The sequence below is a fragment of the Oncorhynchus keta genome, chromosome 31 (assembly GCF_023373465.1).
Source record: "Oncorhynchus keta strain PuntledgeMale-10-30-2019 chromosome 31, Oket_V2, whole genome shotgun sequence".
Classification (NCBI taxonomy): domain Eukaryota; kingdom Metazoa; phylum Chordata; class Actinopteri; order Salmoniformes; family Salmonidae; genus Oncorhynchus; species Oncorhynchus keta.
In genome coordinates this window covers 27,210,348-27,232,217 of record NC_068451.1, presented here as the reverse complement: position 1 = coordinate 27,232,217, position 21,870 = coordinate 27,210,348, and the positions used below count along the sequence as shown (strand labels likewise).

At 43.7% G+C, this 21,870-nt stretch overlaps 1 protein-coding gene across 1 annotated transcript in view; it reads left to right on the top strand.

Moving 5' to 3' along the window:
• LOC118380647 (L-rhamnose-binding lectin CSL1-like) overlaps positions 1 to 21,269 on the top strand; it is a 32,024-nt gene extending 10,755 nt beyond the window's left edge. The window contains exons 10-20 of the mRNA XM_052489272.1: positions 2 to 60; positions 11,492 to 11,533; positions 13,496 to 13,598; positions 13,926 to 13,961; positions 15,804 to 15,857; positions 15,938 to 16,073; positions 16,585 to 16,694; positions 16,834 to 16,878; positions 19,020 to 19,158; positions 20,785 to 20,892; positions 20,989 to 21,269. Coding sequence (XP_052345232.1) covers positions 2 to 60; positions 11,492 to 11,533; positions 13,496 to 13,598; positions 13,926 to 13,961; positions 15,804 to 15,857; positions 15,938 to 16,073; positions 16,585 to 16,694; positions 16,834 to 16,878; positions 19,020 to 19,158; positions 20,785 to 20,890 — 830 coding nt within the window. The 3' untranslated portion in view covers positions 20,891 to 20,892; positions 20,989 to 21,269. The remainder of the gene's footprint in view (position 1; positions 61 to 11,491; positions 11,534 to 13,495; positions 13,599 to 13,925; positions 13,962 to 15,803; positions 15,858 to 15,937; positions 16,074 to 16,584; positions 16,695 to 16,833; positions 16,879 to 19,019; positions 19,159 to 20,784; positions 20,893 to 20,988) is intronic.
• The last annotated feature ends 601 nt before the right edge of the window (positions 21,270 to 21,870 follow it).

Genomic DNA, 21,870 nt, shown 5'->3' with positions numbered 1-21,870 from the left:
GTCTTCCCTCCACAAAACCTGGGGTATACCAACAAAGCCAAAACACAGGGATATTGGAGGGTAAATTATTATTCAATGTAGACAGGCAATAAACATTTCATGCATCTCCATCTCACAAAAGGAAACTGTGTACCAAGAACATTAGACTGTGATAAATCAACATTTTGTAACAGAGGACAATTACTGTGAAAGTGGGTGTTCATCTGAATCAGTGAAAGCTCTTCCCCTAAATCTCTTCTGATATCACCTGACTTATGTGAGGAGAATATTAACTTAACTGACTTGACTAGTTAAAATAAAGGTTCAAAAATAAAAAATGAGAGAAAAAGGATTTAGACGGAGATGTCATAAACTAGACCCGTAAGTATCGGAGCCAACTGTTTCCATTGTTTTGGTCAGCTCCATTCATTGGAAGTTCAATTTGGCTTCCAATGCCGATATACTTCCTGGATAATCTTCAATTTGATGACTTCACTGTCTAATCCTTCTTAATCTCATTCTTGCTGTGTCACCAGAAAGTTTGGGGACAACCCAAAGGCAAAAACACAATCTGTGTTCCATTTGAATCATTGATTAATTTATTATGTAACTTAAATCAGGCAAAATATGACTGATCCATGTTCAAATTGTATTGTAAAAAAACATTAAGAAATGTAGTCTTAATAGATTTCCCATCCACTGTGTCATTGTCTTGTGTCTGATCAGGGTCTTCCAGTAAATGTCCTTAATGGAGGTGATTTTGACAGCAAATTAAAATCATTGATAAGGAAAAAGGGATCATAAATTGCAACCGATGAAAGCTACATTGCTCAGGAGAAGGGAATATTAACGTAATCATTTGCTCATTCTCCATTAGTCGCAATGTGACTGGTAATACAAAAAGTTAATAACGTTTCAATGTAGCTTCCACACACACATACATTACTCCAACTAAAACTCACCCAGGTAAGTAGATCATCTAAGTTTAGAGTTGATCATGAGGTTGAAGTCTGAGGATTTATTTTGGTGAGTCACAAAATCTGAACCCAAATTCAATATCGTATCAAAAACTATTTATAGTAATAGGTTAATCAAATATTCATTGATACTAATAAATGCTGATTAAATAACCCTGAAACATTTATCAATAAAATCTATTTCTAAAGCACTTTTTACGTCAGCTGATGTCACAAAGTGCTATGCCACAAGCAGAACAGTTGAAACTGGAGCAGCAGCACGACCAGGTGGACAGCCAGGAGTCATCAGGCCAGGTAGTCCTGAGGCATGCTTCTAGGGCTCAGGTCCTCTTGAGAGAGGAGTGAAAGAGAGACTAAGAAATTAATGACTGAAAGTAGCCTATACCATTTTATACAGGGGTTTTCAAACTTTGTGCCCAAGGACCCCCACTTAGGCAAACCGGCAACCCAGGGATCCCCATCATACTGTATATTTTGACCTCCCCACAGTTCATTGGAAGAGGAAGTATACACTTGAACAGCCATATAGCTAGAAGGGTAAAGTAGAAAATGTTGCTTTTATGAAGCACATTTTCTGCAATTCTAAACATTTTCTCATTGAGCAGAGAGAAAATGTTGCAGTTTTAAAGATAATATCCTGCAATTCTATGCATTCTGCCATGGCTAATGCTGTGTTCCTCTGCTCAAGCATAACACAATCAAGAAGCATGTGCCCTGAATGCCTGTTTTTTGTATTTCTGATTCGCCCTGACCGTGGAGCTTTCATTGGATTGTTCCTTCTCAAAGATGGTATTATTCAAAATATATTAAGTTATTAATATATTATATATTATAATATATTAATATATTAAGTTCAATATTGTTTCTGAATTCTTTCTTTCTGGTTTTGGTCGTTTAAGTTGACAAACTGTTTTTCCATCCGGAAAATTACCATTTAAAAATGTCCCACCTACGAATTTTACAGAATAACCACAACAACAAAAAAAGGCTCCCCTTGTAATTAGCCCCAATGACTAATTTCTTCCAAACGAAAAGGATAGTTTGAGATTTTGGCAACGAGGCTCTTTATTTACTTCCCCAGAGTTGGATGAACAGGAACAGCTAGCATGCTAATTGTTCCTGTAGACTTCCAGTTATAACACTAGTTGACTCATAAAATTACCTCGAAATCCAATAGGTCAAATTAAATTTGTCACATACACATTTAGCAGAGTTTATTGCAGATGTAGCGAAATGCTTGTGTTTCTAGCTCCAACAGTGCAGTCAAATCTAACAAGTAATATCGAACAATACCCACAATCTAAAGTAAGCAGTGGAAGGAATGGAATTAAGCATATAAAAATATTTGGACAAGCAATGTCAGAGCGGCATAGACTAAGATACAGTAGAATAGGATAGAATACAGTATACACGCACACACACGAGATGAGTAATGCAAAATGTCAAACAATATTAAAGTGACTAGTATTCCAATTATTAAAGTGGCCAGTGATTTCCAGTCTATGTATATAGGGCAGCAGCCTCTAATGTGCCAGTGATGGCTATTTAACAGTCTGATGACTGTTAAATCAATCTTGGTCCCAGCATCGATGCACCTGTACTGACCTACTCTTCTGGATGATAGCGGGGTGAAAATGCAGTGGCTCGGGTGGTTGTTGTCCTTGATGATCTTTTTGGTCTTCCTGTGACATCGGGTGCTGTAGGTGGCCTGGAGGGCAGGTAGTTTGACCCCGGTGATACGTTGGGCAGACCTCCTCACCCTGACTCCAATGACTCCAATTTTGTTAGACTTCTTCTTCGCTTGTGCTGTACAGATTATGATCATTGCAATAAATAATACTAAGTCCACCTTTTTAACATGTAGCATTTTACTATTCCTTGGTTGATGAGAGGCCTTCACTGGTCTTGATGGCTCTACTACCATTGCTTATTCCCCACCACTCATTCCTTCCAATTTTCTCAACATCTCCAGATGGGAGACTGGACACTCCTTAAGATGGCATAGCAGTTCAGACGTCTTTTGTCCTCGTCTTGTCGTGTCCCGTATATATATATATTTAAAAAAATTCACATACATTTTATTTTTATTTTCCATCAACTCATCTTCAAAACACTCTCCTGCAACCCGCCTCACCAATTTATATTCATAAAAAAGTATTATTTACCTCAAATCTGTAATCCTCCAAGAAGCTAGCCAGAAACTCCAAGAAGCTAGCTAGAAACTAGCCAGAAGCTAGCCAGGAGCTAGCCAGAAGCTAGCCCAGAAGCTAATCCAGAAGCTAGTTCAGAAGCTAGTTCGCTTCTTTACTGGCAAATCGTTAGTATTCAGCTAACCACGGTTTGTGGTCATATAACTATATCTATTGTTTTTATTTTTGTTGTTGTTGTGTGATTTGGATTAATCCCCTCTACCACACGGAACACCACTAATCTACTGACGGAACGCAAGAGGTGGCTAATAACAGAGCTCCATCCTATGCTAGCTTGCTACCGATGGCCTGGCTAGCTGTCTAAATCGCAGTGACCCCCAACTAACCTCTCCACTCACTGGACCCTTTTGATCACTCGACTAAGCATGCCTCTCCTTAATGTCAATATGTCTTGTCCATTTCTGTTCTGGTTAGTGTTTATTGGCTTATTTCACTGTAGAGCCTCTAGTCCTGCTCACTATACCTTATCCAACCTATTAGTTCCACCACCCACAGATGCAATGACATCTCCTGGTTTCAATGATGTTTCTAGAGACAATATCTCTCTCTTCATCACTCAATACCTAGGTTTACCTCCACTGTATTCACATCCTACCATACCTTTGTCTGTACATTATACCTTGATGCTATTTTATCGCCCCCAGAAACCTCCTTTTACTCTCTGTTCCAGACGTTCTAGACGACCAATTCTTATTGCTTTTAGCCGCACCCTTATTCTACTCCTCCTATGTTCCTCTGGCGATGTAGAAGTGAATCCAGGCCCTGCAGTGCCTAGCTCCACTCCTATTCCCCAGGCGCTCTCTTTTGACGACTTCTGTAACCGTAATAGCCTTGGTTTCATGCATGTTAACATTAGAAGCCTCCTCCCTAAATGTGTTCTATTCACTGCTTTAGCACACTCTGCCAACCCGTATGTTCTAGCTGTGTCTGAATCCTGGCTTAGGAAGACCACCAAAAATTCTGAAATTTTAATTCCAAACTACAACATTTTCAGACAAGATAGAACTGCCAAAGGGGGCAGTGTTGCAATCTACTGCAAAGCAGAGTTCTGTCCTACTATCCAGGTCTGTACCCAAACAATTTGAACTTCTACTTTAAAAAATCCACCTCTCTAAAAACAAGTCTCTCACCGTTGCCGCCTGCTATAGACCACCCTCTGCCCCCAGCTGTGCTCTGGACACCATATGTGAACTGATTGCCCCCCATCTATCTTCAGAGCTCGTGCTGCTAGGCGACCTAAACTGGAACATGCTTAACACCCCAGCCATCCTACAATCTAAACTTGATACCCTCAATCTCACAAAAATTATCAATGAACCTAGCAGGTACCTCCCCAAAGCCTTAAACACGGGCACCATCATAGATATCATCCTAACCAACTTCCCCTCTAAATACACCTCTGCTGTCTTCAACCAAGATCTCAGCGATCACTGCCTCATTGCCTGCATCCGTAATGGGTCAGCGGTCAAACGACGCTCCCTGAAACACTTCAGCGAGCAGGCCTTTCTAATCGACCTGGCCGGGGTATCCTGGAAGGATATTGATCTCATCCCGTCAGTAGAGGATACCTGGATATTTTTTTAAAATGCCTTCCTAACCATCTTAAATAAACATGCCCCATTCAAGAAATTTAGAACCAGGAACATATATAGCCCTTGGTTCTCCCCAGACCTGACTGCCCTTAACCAACACAAAAACATCCTATGGCGTTCTGCATTAGCATCGAACAGCCCCGTGATAGGCAGCTGTTCAGGGAAGCTAGAAACCATTATACACAGGCAGTTGGAAAAGCCCAGGCTAGCTTTTTCAAGCAGAAATTGCTTCCTGCAACACTAACTCAAAAAAATAAGAACACCTCCTCCCAGCTGCCCACTGCACTGAAGATAGGAAACACTGTCACCACTGATAAATCCACCATAATTGAGAATTTCAACAAGCATTTTTCTACGGCTGGCCATGCTTTCCACCTGGCTACTCCTATCCCGATCAACATCACTGCACGCCCAACAGCAAGTCGCCCAAGCCTTCCCCATTTCTCCTTCTCCCAAATCCGTTCAGCTGATGTTCTGAAGGAGCTGCAAAATCTGGACCCCTACAAATCAGCCGGGCTAGACAATCTGGACCCTTTCTTTCTAAAATTATCTGCCGGAATTGTTGCCACCCCTATTACTAGCCTGTTCAACCTCTCTTTCGTGTCGTCTGAGATTCCCAAAGATTGGAAAGCAGCTGCGGTCATCCCCCTCTTCAAAGGGGGGGGACACTCTTGACCCAAACTGCTACAGACCTATATCTATCCTACCATGCCTTTCTAAGGTCTTCGAAAGCCAAGTCAACAAACAGATTACCGACCATTTCGAATCTCACCATACCTTCTCTGCCATGCAATCTGGTTTCAGAGCTGGTCATGGCTGCACCTCAGCCACGCTCAAGGTCCTAAACGATATCTTAACCGCCATCGATAAGAAACATTACTGTGCAGCCGTATTCATTGATCTGGCGGTGGTCAATCACCACATCCTCATCAGCAGACTCGACAGCCTTGGTTTCTCAAATGATTGCCTCGCCTGGTTCACCAACTACTTCTCTGTTCAGTGTGTCAAATCGGAGGGTCTACCTGCACCTACCCGCCTGTCCAACATCACTACTCTGGACGGTTCTGACTTAGAATACGTGGACAACTACAAATACTTAGGTGTCTGGTTAGACCGTAAACTCTCCTTCCAGACCCATATCAAACATCTCCAATCCAAAGTTAAATCTAGAATTGGCTTCCTATTTCGCAACAAAGCATCCTTCACTCATGCTGCCAAACATACCCTTGTAAAACTGACCATCCTACCAATCCTCGACTTTGGCGATGTCATTTACAAAATAGCCTCCAATACCCTACTCAACAAATTGGATGCAGTCTATCACAGTGCAATCCGTTTTGTCACCAAAGCCCCGTATACTACCCACCATTGCGACCTGTACGCTCTCGTTGGCTGGCCCTCGCTTCATACTCGTAGCCAAACCCACTGGCTCCATGTCATCTACAAGACCCTGTTAGGTAAAGTCCCCCCTTATCTCAACTCGCTGGTCACCATAGCATCTCCCACCTGTAGCACACGCTCCAGCAGGTATATCTCTCTAGTCACCCCCAAAACCAATTGTTTCTTTAGCCGCCTCTCCTTCCAGTTCTCTGCTGCCAATGACTGGAACGAACTACAAACATTTCTGAAACTGGAAACACTTATCTCCCTCACTAGCTTTAAGCACCAACTGTCAGAGCAGCTCACAGATTACTGCACCTGTACATAGCCCACCTATAATTTAGCCCAAACAACTACCTCTTTCCCAACTGTATTTAATTAATTAATTTATTTTGCTCCTTTGCACCCCATTATTTTTATTTCTACTTTGCACATTCTTCCATTGCAAAACTACCATTCCAGTGTTGTACTTGCTATATTGTATTTACTTTGCCACCATGGCCTTTTTTGCCTTTACCTTCCTTCTCACCTCATTTGCTCACATTGTATAGAGACTGGTTTATACTGTATTATTGACTGTATGTTTGTTTTACTCCATGTGTAACTCTGTGTTGTTGTATCTGTCGAACTGCTTTGCTTTATCTTGGACAGGTCGCAATTGTAAATGAGAACTTGTTCTCAACTTGCCTACCTGGTTAAATAAAAACTAAATAAAAAATTCTCCAAGAATTAAGGCACATGTTCACCTCCACATTTGCAGAATTTCCCTTCATCTGGTAAACGATATTCTTCCCTTCTGCACACACTTGACAGATCTTTTACATTCATGACACTGAAGAGGCTTGTGCACAAAAGCTCATACAGGGTATCTCATGAATCCTAACTTTATATGAGAAGGGAGAGACTCTTCATCAAAGAACAGTAGCATGGATGAAGTGAACTTCTTTTCTCCGTCCACCATACAGGTCAATCGGCGTGCACCAACAACTCCATCTATGTCTTCCGTTATATCTTCTGCCTTTATTTCTTGCTCCACCCAATAAATAACCCCCTTGATAGCCTCCCTGCTACGAAAATCCATACAGGAAACATTCCAATTATATATTTTTTGTCTTAACACCAGTGGCGATTTTAGCATGTACATCTTAGTGAAGCAAAAATGATTATTTCTTAAAGTGGGTGCATACCAGTAAAGCAACTACACAACAACACTAAGCAATACATGAATTGCCCTAGAACGGTGATAAACGGTGCCCACAAACTGTTAGGGCCTACATAAAGCTGTCCCAACAGCAGAGTCCCAACACCTTACCACTGTTACACCTGGCTTTCAGCAGAGCCTTGTAGGGCAGTGAAACAGTTAATTCAGCCTCATTTAGTGCCTTGAAAAAAACAAGCACCATCACTACTATCAGTAGCACTGTCAGAGCTGTACAATACAATTTAGTAAACAAGCACACACCGGCCAGGAACAATGTGTTTACAATACCACATTGGTGAAAATAGACCAAATTATTAGGGTGAGGCACATGGGCTACTAACAGCTTACTACACAACATACACTTAGTATTACTTTCTTAGCTACAATATAGATATCTCTCTGGTATCCTACAGTACATCATTTATGAAGCAGCATAAGACCTTTTTGGACTCACTTGTTGTGATATGCTTGAACAGGAAAATGGCGCGGCTGTCTCCTTGTGGACAAATTTTATCATCAAAGAGAAAGATGACAGATTTACAATTCTGAGTTGAATGACCGTTCAAAATATATTTTCCCAGTTTGAGCTGTTTATTCCCGACTTCCCAGCTGCAACGCTTGCAGTTAGGCACTGTCACCAATTCCTTACACACCACTCATTGTTGAATTTGCGATCTCCAAATTGTTGTGTGATGTTTATGTCCAATGGCCGATGAGCACCGATATGTTTTATCTATATTTCTCTTCATTATTTCACAATTAAGATCGTGAAAGTAAGATGTTGATATGATCAGTCCAATCAAAAATACTGTACCGACTAACCAGTGCCCCCCGCACACTGGCTGAAATGGATGTCTACCCTTTCAAAGGACTTAAGCTTGGCTGTTGCATAAGGACCCCATGAGTGACAGAACACTGAGCCAATCACGGCACAATGCTCCTATCTTCTGCTGTCCAGCCCCACCACCACAGAAAGCACTGAGCTAGGCTGAAACACCTGCATTTTGGAGTTGCCTTACTCAAAAAAACGAGACCATGGCTGCATTCCAAACACTTAAAAGACATACCCTATACCCCAGCCCTCAAATTAAGTGGGCAGTTCTGATGAGGTATCATGACGTCTGACGAGTATACACTTGCAGGGCAAAGGGCGAGGGAGGAAGGAATGATTTTTAAATGGACCGCCTCTGCCAGGAAATTACATTTTACATTTACATTTACATTTAAGTCATTTAGCAGACGCTCTTATCCAGAGCGACTTACAAATTGGTGCATTCACCTTATGACATCCAGTGGAACAGCCACTTTACAATAGTGCATCTAAATCTTTTAGGGGGGGGGTGAGAAGGATTACTTTATCCTATCCTAGGTATTCCTTAAAGAGGTGGGGTTTCAGGTGTCTCCGGAAGGTGGTTTTGACTGGGCTGAGCGGGAACTGTACTTCCTCAGTGGTAGGGAGGCGAGCAGGCCAGAGGTGGATGAACGCAGTGCCCTTGTTTGGGTGTAGGGCCTGATCAGAGCCTGGAGGTACTGAGGTGCCGTTCCCCTCACAGCTCCGTAGGCAAGCACCATGGTCTTGTAGCGGATGCGAGCTTCAACTGGAAGCCAGTGGAGAGAGCGGAGGAGCGGGGTGACGTGAGAGAACTTGGGAAGGTTGAACACCAGACGGGCTGCGGCGTTCTGGATGAGTTGTAGGGGTTTAATGGCACAGGCAGGAGCCCAGCCAACAGCGAGTTGCAGTAATCCAGACGGGAGATGACAAGTGCCTGGATTAGGACCTGCGCCGCTTCCTGTGTGAGGCAGGGTCGTACTCTGCGGATGTTGTAGAGCATGAACCTACAGGAACGGGCCACCGCCTTGATGTTAGTTGAGAACGACAGGGTGTTGTCCAGGATCACGCCAAGGTTCTTAGCGCTCTGGGAGGAGGACACAATGGAGTTGTCAACCGTGATGGCGAGATCATGGAACGGGCAGTCCTTCCCCGGGAGGAAGAGCAGCTCCGTCTTGCCGAGGTTCAGCTTGAGGTGGTGATCCGTCATCCACACTGATATGTCTGCCAGACATGCAGAGATGCGATTCGCCACCTGGTCATCAGAAGGGGGAAAGGAGAAGATTAATTGTGTGTCGTCTGCATAGCAATGATAGGAGAGACCATGTGAGGTTATGACAGAGCCAAGTGACTTGGTGTATAGCGAGAATAGGAGAGGGCCTAGAACAGAGCCCTGGGGGACACCAGTGGTGAGAGCGTGTGGTGAGGAGACAGATTCTCGCCACGCCACCTGGTAGGAGCAACCTGTCAGGTACGACGCAATCCAAGCGTGGGCCGCGCCGGAGATGCCCAACTCGGAGAGGGTGGAGAGGAGGATCTGATGGTTCACAGTATCGAAGGCAGCCGATAGGTCTAGAAGGATGAGAGCAGAGGAGAGAGAGTTAGCTTTAGCAGTGCGGAGCGCCTCCGTGATACAGAGAAGAGCAGTCTCAGTTGAATGACTAGTCTTGAAACCTGACTGATTTGGATCAAGAAGGTCATTCTGAGAGAGATAGCGGGAGAGCTGGCCAAGGACGGCACGTTCAAGAGTTTTGGAGAGAAGAGAAAGTAGGGATACTGGTCTGTAGTTGTTGACATCGGAGGGATCGAGGTGTAGGTTTTTTCAGAAGGGGTGCAACTCTCGCTCTCTTGAAGACGGAAGGGACGTAGCCAGCGGTCAGGGATGAGTTGATGAGCGAGGTGAGGTAAGGGAGAAGGTCTCCGGAAATGGTCTGGAGCTGTTCATCCTGCAATTATTGTGTTTTCAGCCACCGGTAGCTTGTGGGTGCTTTATATAATTGCATGTCAACTTATATTAACTACATAATTATTAATATACACCTACTGTATGATAGCTTGCAAATTAATTCGCTAACTAACATTAGCCTGCTTAGCTACTTCTGAAGGAGGAAAATGTTGTATTTCTACAATTTCCAAAAGCTAACCAAACAAAAACTTGTTTTTGTGCATTAGTAGCACAATTTCTAACTTAATTACATTCGTTTTTACTTACACTTGTATGTTGACTCCATATTGACGTTGAGGTTAAGTTCTGGCTTAAGTTTACGTTAAGTTTACAAACTGAATTATGGGGCTTTTCAGGCTCCGAAGTAAACATAATTGTACACTCGCAAACTCCATTAAAAAACGAGGGCTGAGGGGCTTGCGTTGCAAACTTCCCTTGCTTGGCTAATCATTTGGACCAAAGACAAACAAAGCAGCAGGGATTCCCCCAAGAGCCGAGGGCTGTCTACTTTGAGTTTGAACCACAGCCCAACATTGTATGCAGCTTTATTAACTCAATATATATATTTTTACATTGTTTCAAACTGACATGTGACACGTATTAATGCCAAGATAACATGCAAAACAGGCAAGCCCCCCCCCAAAAAAATATGTATACATTTGTTGCTAAAAATGTTGGTCTCAGAGCCCCACCTTCCCTGAATGACAGGTCGCCACTGCTCAACACACAGCTTCTTCTGCTCCGCAGACATAAACAAAAATAAGACCACTTCTTGTGACTCTCACCGACTCCACACTTTCTTCCAACACATTACAGATTTTCCTGGAGACATTGAACGGATTTCCCAAGTAGCATTCATCCAAAACCCTGACGAGGACCAAAAACGAGTCTAGTGGTTCCCTATTTTCCAACATAGCTTTACTTTTCTTGTTTACCTTTTTCTTCTCCACTGTAACCCACTCATTCTCACTTTCTGTACTATTAGCTTCACTCCACTCACTAGTAGTGTCAAACAAAACCCCAGTTTCCTCCATCTTCAGACAGTAATTCTCCTGTTCATTGAACAACAAAAGGTTGCTAACCCTCTTTTAGGATTTGACAAATTAGGTAAATATTACCATACCAATAAAGTTTGATTGGTTGATTACGGGCCCAGTGATGTAAGCATGGTGTGTACAATTCTCCATCCGACCAAATTTGGGACACTCAGCTCAATGCCGGGAGGCGGCCTGGTTCAAAACGAAGGCAATCAACGCTTACCGGGTTCACCCGGGGCGCAGGCCAGGGCATTAATAGAATTCCCGAAAAGCAAAATCGTCCCACGGCTGAATGTAATTGGGGACGTCTGCTATAGGATATATAATCATTAATACCTGAGCACGCTCCTTTCAGAGACGCAGGAGAAACAAGCCAGCTCAGGGTGAGATAAGCAAACAATACAAACAACTTGAAACAAAGTGTACACGTGTAATTGGTCCAATAAAGAAACAACAAAGGACATAGCAAATGGCGTAAATTATGTAAATCTATGGTAACTGGCGATTGTACTATTGAAATGAAAAACCAATATAATGCCTTCTTGCGATTCTATCACATATGGTGTAGTCATCTATGTGAATATGGGAAGACCTGCGCATGAAAACTTTGTTAAATTCCGTGCTTAATTGGTAAATTGGTAGGTTCCGGAACAAAAAGTGAGCGCGAGAAGGGGGTGACCTGGGGAATTCTGAGGTACCGGAACGCATGAAGGAGTATCACTTTTATAATAAAGCATTGTATGCATATCATCGCATTGCAGCCTGGTCTCAGACTATACGTAGTAAAAGTAAATCCGGAACACTCAGTTTAGTATGATTCAGTATGGTTACTTAAGACAAAAATGTAAGCATGGTGGTTGGTCAGGGTGGGTATATAAGGCAAATTTCTAGCAACCCAAGGTGACGAGTTTGAAACAACATTGACACTTTAGCTAATAACAAATGTTCAACTACTAGCTACTTTTTAGCTACTCTGCAACTACTTAGCATGTTAGCTAACACATCCCTTAACCCTTTTAGTGAACCCTTTTAGCTAACCTTAACCCCTTAGCTCCTAAACGTAACCCCGAGCCGAGCTAACATTATCAAGCTATATGACATCAGCTGCCTACCTCCTACCGAGAATTGTAACATTTGATTACTTTTGCAAATTTGTAATATAATATGAATTGTAATTTGTTATGTTTCATACAAAATGGGTGATGGATGTTCTCAAATTAATACATACGGTATGAAATGTGATTTATCCTACTAAATGGAGTGTTATTGATTTAAGTATAGTATAATACAAAATGTTCTGAGAACAGATTGTGCATGTGTATAGTGGCATAGAGTAGAACTACACACATGGGGTAACTTTTTTGTAGCCGAGGGTCTGAAAAATGTGGACTTTTATATAAATACATTGAATGCAATTCTGCATAATTCTACATGACTGACTTTGGCAGAATCTTTAATAGTGCACAAATGATCACAATGACAGGTTACTTTGTCCACCTTGTCTTGAATCCATCAATAGCCTTGGCCTAGGTGTGTGGATATGCATATATTGTAGGCTAGAATATGAGGACGAAGTTAGTCTGGAGATGGTGTTGTGGCACATGTCGGACATCCCCGGGCGAGAGTACTGCGCATCATTCGGCAAGTCAGTGACACTGAAAATAGTTACGTGTCACTGACTCACCCAATGATGGGCAGTAATCTCACTGGAGATGTCCGACATGTTCCTGCCAAAAGACCACCTCTCTCGTTTTTACATTGTACAACAATATTTGGAAGCTGATCAAATATATTTTGGTTGCCAACCTGTCTTTTCCCGTGCTTGTATTTGAAATATTGGGAATGGCCTGTATGGAAGAATTGCCAATGAGGCAACTCAAATTAACTTTGATATATTTTTATTATAATATTCACATTGGGATAAGTGAAGATAAAAAAAATGAAATTCTGGGAGAGGTACTGAATCTGGCAAAAAGGTTCCCAACGAAAGTCTAAAGAGGAACGTGCCAGCCGGCTAAAATTAAGCACTGGTTAATTAGACTGTCTCCCGTGGAGAATTAACCAAACTGTTTACTGAAACTGTATTACGTGACATTGTCACAGGTAGATTGACACCCAGAGAAATAAAACCCAACGATAACTAAAATGGGCTTCATGCTGTGGTGATTGCGTAACGGGAGGACGGCACCATCACACAGTACATGTGGTTTGAGCTGGCCTGAGATTTTAGTTCTGTGTTGCCGAGTTGACTGCTAATCTGCTGTGCTTTGTGTTCCTGGTTGATGCTTTGTAAACAAGGATCTGTTCTTTGCAAGTATCAATAAATGTTAGGTGTATTTGTCCAGGTGACCATCTGTAACATCTTACTTGTTACTACTACAACTGAACCAGCTACTACCAGACCTGTACCCAGCATCATGCTCCTTGTCAGACTGACTGCGTTCACCTGTGAGTATACTGACTGACTTGTAACAAAATATGTATTTGAGGGCGTTTAAAATATACATTCCAGTATTTTCCAGAAGTTTCTATATCAGTTTGTATTGAAAGTAATTGAAGTCCAATATCAACAGTATGACCCAGGTCTAATATACAGCATCCTGTATTATCTGAGGACTAGGTGATGTCCCATGTCTGTCTATACGCAGTACCATACTATATACTGTACATTATTTATATACTTACTGTATATGCTGTACACTACTCTTCTGTAAAGAATTGCGATGAGACTGACCAAGGTTAGAAAAGCTGAACTAGCTGTGTGATGTGTTTCAGTGCTGGCTGCAGTTTGCTGTACACTACCAGCTGCAGGTACGTTGGTGATTGTGTGTGAGCGCATCATTTTCTTTTTACCAGGCAGTTATGCAACCCGTCACAGTGCTCTCGATGGTGCAACTGTAGAACCTTTTGAGGATCTGAGGACCCATGCCAAGTCTTTTTAGTCTGACTGTCTTGGTGTGCTTGGACAAGGTTATATTGTTGGTGATGTGGATGCTAAGGAACTTGAAGTTCTCAACCTGCTCCACTACAGCCCCGTTGATGACAATGGGGGAGTGCTCGGTCCTCCTTCTCCTGTAGTCCACAATTATCTCCTTTGTCTTGATCACGTTGAGGGAGAGGTTGTTGTCCTTGCACCACACGGTCAGGTCTCTGACCTCGCTATAGGCTGTCTCGTCGTCGTCGTTGTTGGTGATCAGGCCTACCACTGTTGTCATCAGCTAACTTAATGATGACGTTTGAGTCGTGCCTTGCCATGCAGTCATGAGTAAACGGGGAGTACAGGAGGGGACTGAGCATGCACCCCTGAGGGCCCACGTGTTGACGATCAGTGTGGCGGATGTTTTGTAAGCTTCCCTTACCACGTGGGTTGGCCTGTCAAGAAGAGCAGGATCCAGTTCCAGAGGGAGGTGTTTAGTCCCAGGGTCCTTAGCTTAGTGATGAGCTTTGAGGGCACTCTGGTGTTGAATGCTTAGCTGTAGTCAATGAATAGCATTCTCACATAGGTGTTCCTTTTGTCCAGGTGGGAAAGGGCAGTGTGGAGTGCAATCGAGATTGCATCATCTATGGACCTGTTGGCGCGGTATGCTTTTTGGAGTGGGTCTTGGGTTTCTGGGATAAGGGTGTTCAGCCTTTCAAAGCACTTCATGGCTACAGATGTGAGTGCTATGGGTCAATAGTCATTTAGGCAGGTTAACTTAGTGTTCTTGGGCACTATGGTGGTCTGCTTGAAACATGTTGGTATTACAGATTCAGTCAGGGACATGATGAAAATGTGAGTGAAGACATTTGCCAGTTGGTCAGCGCATGCTCTGAATACTTGTCCTGGTAATCCGTCTGGCCTTGTGAATGTTGACCTGTTTAAAGGTCTTACTCGCAACGGCTGCGGCGAGTGTGATCAGTCATCCGGAACAGCTGATGCTCTCATGCATGTTTCAGTGTTACTTTCCTCGACGTGAGCATAGAAGTAATTTAGCTCAACTGGTAGGCTTGTCACTGGGCAGTTCTTGGCTGTGCTTCCCTTTGTAGTCTGTAAACATTTGCAAGCCCTGCTACATCCGACGGGCGTCGGAGCCGGTGTAGTACGATTTAAACTTAGTTCTGTATTGACGCTTTGCATGTGATGTTTCGTCGGAGGGCATATCCGACAATCTCACAGGTGAAGAAGCTGGATGTGGTGGTCCCGGATCGGTGTACACGTGGTTTGCGTTTGTGAGGCCGGTTGGACATATTGCCAAATTCTCTAAAACAGGGTTGGCGGCTGCTTATGGTAGACAAATTAACATGAAATTCTGTGGCGACCGCTATGGTAGACATTCATGCCAATTCCACGCTCCCTCATCTTGAGACATCTGTGGTATTGTCTTGTGACAACTGCACATTTTATTGTTCCCAGTATGTGTACCTGTGTAATGAGCATGCTGTTTAATCAGCTTCTTGATTTGACGCATCTGTCAGGTGGCTGGATTATCTTGGCAAAGGAGAAATGCTTACTAAAAGGGATGTAAACAAATTTGTAAAACATTTAAGAGAAATAAGCTGTTTTGCATATGGAACACGTCTGGGATTTTTTATTTCTGCTCATGAAACATGGGACCAACACATTTGTTGCGTTTTATTTTTTGTTCAGTGTATATGTGATTGTTTCTCACTCAGCGACGAGAGTGGTCACCTGTGACAATGGAGAAAACGTCCAGTTCCTGATCTGTGGTAAGAACACACACATTCTATCCTGATGGTCTCTCCATAGTGCTGTCTGTTTCTTTACATGGTTTTTCTTGCCCTGCTAGATTCTGGAGTGATCTTCATTGAGAGAGCTCTGTATGGAAGGACTGACGGAACCACCTGCAAAGAAGGACGACCTGCCAACCAGCTGACCAACACACAGTGTTCACAGACGGGCACCCTGGAGGTACTCTCACACAGGTACTCAGTCAGTGTTTATTTGATAAAGACGGGCACCCTGGAGGTCCTCTCACACAGGTACAGTCAATATTTATTTGATAAAGACGGGCACCCTGGAGGTCCTCTCACACAGGTACAGTCAATATTTATTTGATAAAGACGGGCACCCTGGAGGTCCTCTCACACAGGTACAGTCAATATTTATTTGATAAAGACAGGCACCCTGGAGGTCCTCTCACACAGGTACAGTCAGTATTTATTTGATAAAGACAGGCACCCTGGAGTTCCTCTCAGAGGTACACTCAGTGGTACACTCAGTCACAGTGTTTATTTGATAAAGACAGGCTGGGATTCAGAGGCACGTTGTTGAAAAGCACATTGCAGTATCAATGTGCCTTTTTAAAGCCAAATTTCCTGATGTTCACAGTAAACACTGCAAATGTTTCTTTAAATGTCAAGCGCTGCATGCTTGTTGACACCACGTTTGATTAAATCCCAGCCATACATCATCTTACCTCCTGATATCCCCCAGGTGCAATGGGAAACAGGTGTGTGAAGTGAACACTGAAGTCTTCCGTACTTCTGACCCCTGTGTTGGAATCTACAAATACCTGGAAACCACCTACACCTGCCTCCCAGCAAGTCAGTCGGTTTCTATGTATATTAATACAAAACACTAAAACCAGACTAATGTCTGCTATGAAAATTTATGTCTTTTTTATGTCTGCCCAGCAGTGGCCAGTGTGGTGTGTAATTCCTGTTTGTTTGTTTGTCTTGGCAGCACGCAGCATCACGTGTGAAGGCTCTGATGTTCAACTAGAATGTGGTAAGGCTCTGATGCCCTTCTAGAATGTGGTGAGGCTCTGATGCCCTTCTAGAATGTGGTGAGGCTCTGATGCCCTACGAGAATGTGGTGAGGCTCTGATGCCCTACGAGAATGTGGTGAGGCTCTGATGCCCTTCTAGAATGTGGTGAGGCTCTGATGCCCTACGAGAATGTGGTGAGGCTCTGATGCCCTACTAGAATGTGGTGAGGCTCTGATGCCCTTCTAGAATGTGGTGAGGCTCTGATGCCCTTCTAGAATGTGGTGAGGCTCTGATGCCCTACGAGAATGTGGTGAGGCTCTGATGCCCTACGAGAATGTGGTGAGGCTCTGATGCCCTACGAGAATGTGGTGAGGCTCTGATGCCCTACGAGAATGTGGTGAGGCTCTGATGCCCTACGAGAATGTGGTGAGGCTCTGATGCCCTACGAGAATGTGGTGAGGCTCTGATGCCCTACGAGAATGTGGTGAGGCTCTGATGCCCTACGAGAATGTGGTGAGGCTCTGATGCCCTACGAGAATGTGGTGAGGCTCTGATGCCCTACGAGAATGTGGTGAGGCTCTGATGCCCTACGAGAATGTGGTGAGGCTCTGATGCCCTACGAGAATGTGGTGAGGCTCTGATGCCCTACGAGAATGTGGTGGGGCTCTGATGCCCTACGAGAATGTGGTGGGGCTCTGATGCCCTTCTAGAATGTGGTGAGGCTCTGATGCCCTTCTAGAATGTGGTGAGGCTCTGATGCCCTTCTAGAATGTGGTGAGGCTCTGATGCCCTTCTAGAATGTGGTGAGGCTCTGATGCCCTTCTAGAATGTGGTGAGGCTCTGATGCCCTTCTAGAATGTGGTGAGGCTCTGATGCCCTTCTAGAATGTGGTGAGGCTCTGATGCCCTACGAGAATGTGGTGAGATGCTCGGGAATGTGGTGATGCCCTACGAGAATGTGGTGAGGCTCCGATGCCCTACGAGAATGTGGTGAGGCTCCGATGCCCTACGAGAATGTGGTGAGGCTCCGATGCCCTACGAGAATGTGGTGAGGCTCCGATGCCCTACGAGAATGTGGTGAGGCTCCGATGCCCTACGAGAATGTGGTGAGGCTCCGATGCCCTACGAGAATGTGGTGAGGCTCCGATGCCCTACGAGAATGTGGTGAGGCTCCGATGCCCTACGAGAATGTGGTGAGGCTCCGATGCCCTACGAGAATGTGGTGAGGCTCCGATGCCCTACGAGAATGTGGTGAGGCTCCGATGCCCTACGAGAATGTGGTGAGGCTCCGATGCCCTACGAGAATGTGGTGAGGCTCCGATGCCCTACGAGAATGTGGTGAGGCTCCGATGCCCTACGAGAATGTGGTGAGGCTCCGATGCCCTACGAGAATGTGGTGAGGCTCCGATGCCCTACGAGAATGTGGTGAGGCTCTGATTTCCTACGAGAATGTGGTGAGGCTCTGATTTCCTACGAGAATGTGGTGAGGCTCTGATGCCCTACGAGAATGTGGTGAGGCTCCGATGCCCTACGAGAATGTGGTGAGGCTCCGATGCCCTACGAGAATGTGGTGAGTCTCCGATGCCCTACGAGAATGTGGTGAGGCTCCGATACATTCTCGTTTACAGCAATGACCTGGGGAATAGTTACAGGGGAGAGGAGGATGTATGAGCCAATTGTAAGCTGGGGATGATTAGGTGACCATTATGGTATGAGAGACAGATTTGGGAATTTAGCCAGGACACCCCTACTCTTATAATATGTGCCATGGGCTCTTTAGTGACCAGAGAGTCAGGACACCCGTTTAACGTCCCATCAGAAAGACTGCACCCTACACAGGGCTATGGGATCTTTTTTTAGACCAGAGCAAAAGGTGCCTCCTACTGGCCCTTCAACACCACCTCCTGCAGCATCTGGTCACACATCCAGGGACTCAACAGGACCAACCCTGCTTAGTTTCAGAAGCAATCCAGCAGTGGGATGCAGGGTAGTATGCTGCTCTATTAGAATGTTGTAAGCTGGTCAACACTGCTGTACAGTGTAGTCACATCTCATATGATGATATAGTAGAGCATTATTATACACTGTTTATTACCATCACTTGTACACCAAAGACATCCAGCCGTACCTTATCCCCCTTTCTCCTTCCTCCTTTCCCTCAGATGAAGGAACGATCCAGATCCACAGTGCCAACTATGGCCGCCGTGACCAGCTAGTGTGTTCCTTTAATCGGCCCGCTAACCAGCTAGCCAACACCAACTGCCTGAGCCAATCCATAACCACCAGTAAGGTAGCAAAGAGGTACTTAAACCTGCAGTGTACTGTAGAAATGCATGACTGTAGTGTTAACCTGGACTGTAGAAACATGACTGTAGTGTTAACCTGGACTGTAGAAACATGACTGTAGTGTTAACCTGGACTGTAGTGTTAACCTGGACTGTAGTGTTAACCTGGACTGTAGTGTTAACCTGGACTGTAGTGTTAACCTGGACTGTAGTGTTAACCTGGACTGTAGTGTTAACCTGGACTGTAGAAACGTGACTCTATTGTTAACCTGGACTGTAGAAACATGACTAGTGTTAACCTGGACTGTAGAAACATGACTAGTGTTAACCTGGACTGTAGAAACATGACTGTAGTGTTAACCTGGACTGTAGAAACATGACTAGTGTTAACCTGTACTGTAGAAACATGACTGTAGTGTTAACCTGGACTGTAGAAACATGACTGTAGTGTTAACCTGGACTGTAGAAACATGACTCTATTGTTAACCTGGACTGTAGTGTTAACCTGGACTGTAGTGTTAACCTGGACTGTAGTGTTAACCTGGACTGTAGTGTTAACCTGGACTGTAGTGTTAACCTGGACTGTAGTGTTAACCTGGACTGTAGTGTTAACATGGACTGTAGTGTTAACATGGACTGTAGTGTTAACATGGACTGTAGTGTTAACCTGGACTGTAGTGTTAACCTGGACTGTAGTGTTAACCTGGACTGTAGTGTTAACCTGGACTCTATTGTTAACCTGGACTCTATTGTTAACCTGTACTGTAGAAACATGACTGTAGTGTTAACCTGGACTGTAGAAACATGACTAGTGTTAACCTGGACTGTAGTGTTAACCTGGACTCTATTGTTAACCTGGACTCTATTGTTAACCTGGACTCTATTGTTAACCTGGACTGTAGAAACATGACTGTAGTGTTAACCTGGACTGTAGAAACATGACTCTATTGTTAACCTGGACTGTAGAAACATGACTAGTGTTAACCTGGACTGTAGAAACATGACTAGTGTTAACCTGGACTGTAGAAACATGACTGTAGTGTTAACCTGGACTGTAGAAACATGACTGTAGTGTTAACCTGGACTGTAGTGTTAACCTGGACTGTAGTGTTAACCTGGACTGTAGTGTTAACCTGGACTGTAGTGTTAACCTGGACTGTAGTGTTAACCTGGACTGTAGTGTTAACATGGACTGTAGTGTTAACATGGACTGTAGTGTTAACATGGACTGTAGTGTTAACATGGACTCTATTGTTAACCTGGACTCTATTGTTAACCTGGACTGTAGAAACATGACTGTAGTGTTAACCTGGACTGTAGAAACATGACTCTAGTGTTAACCTGTACTGTAGAAACATGACTCTAGTGTTAACCTGGACTGTAGAAACATGACTGTAGTGTTAACCTGGACTGTAGAAACATGACTGTAGTGTTAACCTGGACTGTAGAAACATGACTCTATTGTTAACCTGGACTGTAGTGTTAACCTGGACTGTAGTGTTAACCTGGACTGTAGTGTTAACCTGGACTGTAGTGTTAACCTGGACTGTAGAAACATGACTAGTGTTAACCTGGACTGTAGAAACATGACTCTATTGTTAACCTGGACTGTAGTGTTAACCTGTACCTGTTGTTGACACAGGTGTAATGGGAAGAGCGAGTGTGACGTCCCGGCGTCCAACTCTCTGTATGGAGATCCCTGTGTAGGAACCTACAAGTACCTGGATGTGGCTTACACCTGTGGCTAAATGTGAGGCACGCATGCATACGGTAACACACACACACACACACCACACACACACGACTGGGAAGTAGAACACTGGGGCTGACTGTTTTTGTCTTGCAGGAGATCTTCTCTGAGGAACATAGACCAGAGAGACCACTTGGATATCTTCCTCTTCATTGGGTGGATTTGTATTTCTTGTCTTCTCTCCTCTGAAGTCTCAATTGAGTGTAAAATCTATGTAAATTCAAAATGTGTAAATCCCATTGATTGTGTATTTCATCAGGCATAATTTGTGTGTGATAACCATAATGAGGCCCCTCTTGTGCTGCAACAATGCACGGTCAGGAGGAAGCGTGGAGAAATTAAACATTAACCCCAAAAATAAACTATTCTTCAAATAACACTGACATAATACTTTGCATTTTGTGTACTAAAGTATTTCTTCAAAACAATGTTGATTTTCTGAACTGAGGTGGTTGGGCTGATTTTGACTAAGAACTGTGGTGGTTGGTCTGAATTAAACTAAGCAGCATAAAGACAAGACTTGGTCTTTTGTTCAATATTATGGAACATGTCCTTATACACTAAATACTTGATTTGAATCCACAAATGATATTACACCAAGAAGGATTAAAACATTTGAAGGTCTTGGATACATGGTTTGTTTGGGGCAAACAAAACACGAGTAAGTCTTCATATTTTAATAACCTAAAAAACAATATACACTGCAGTTACTTAGTTTTGGCTTAAATCGACTCGAAAATAAGGCAAGACTTAAATGGCTGTCTAATGGTCAACAACCAACGTTTTATTTAATTTTTTTTAATTTAACCTTTATTTAACCAGGTAGGCAAGTTGAGAACAAGTTCTCAGTTACAATTGTGACCTGGCCAAGATAAAGCAAAGCAGTTCGACACACAACGATACAACTTGTCAGAGCTTGAATTTAAATAATATGCAAGTTTCGTACAGTCCAGGTGTGCTGTTAGACCTGGGAAGGTT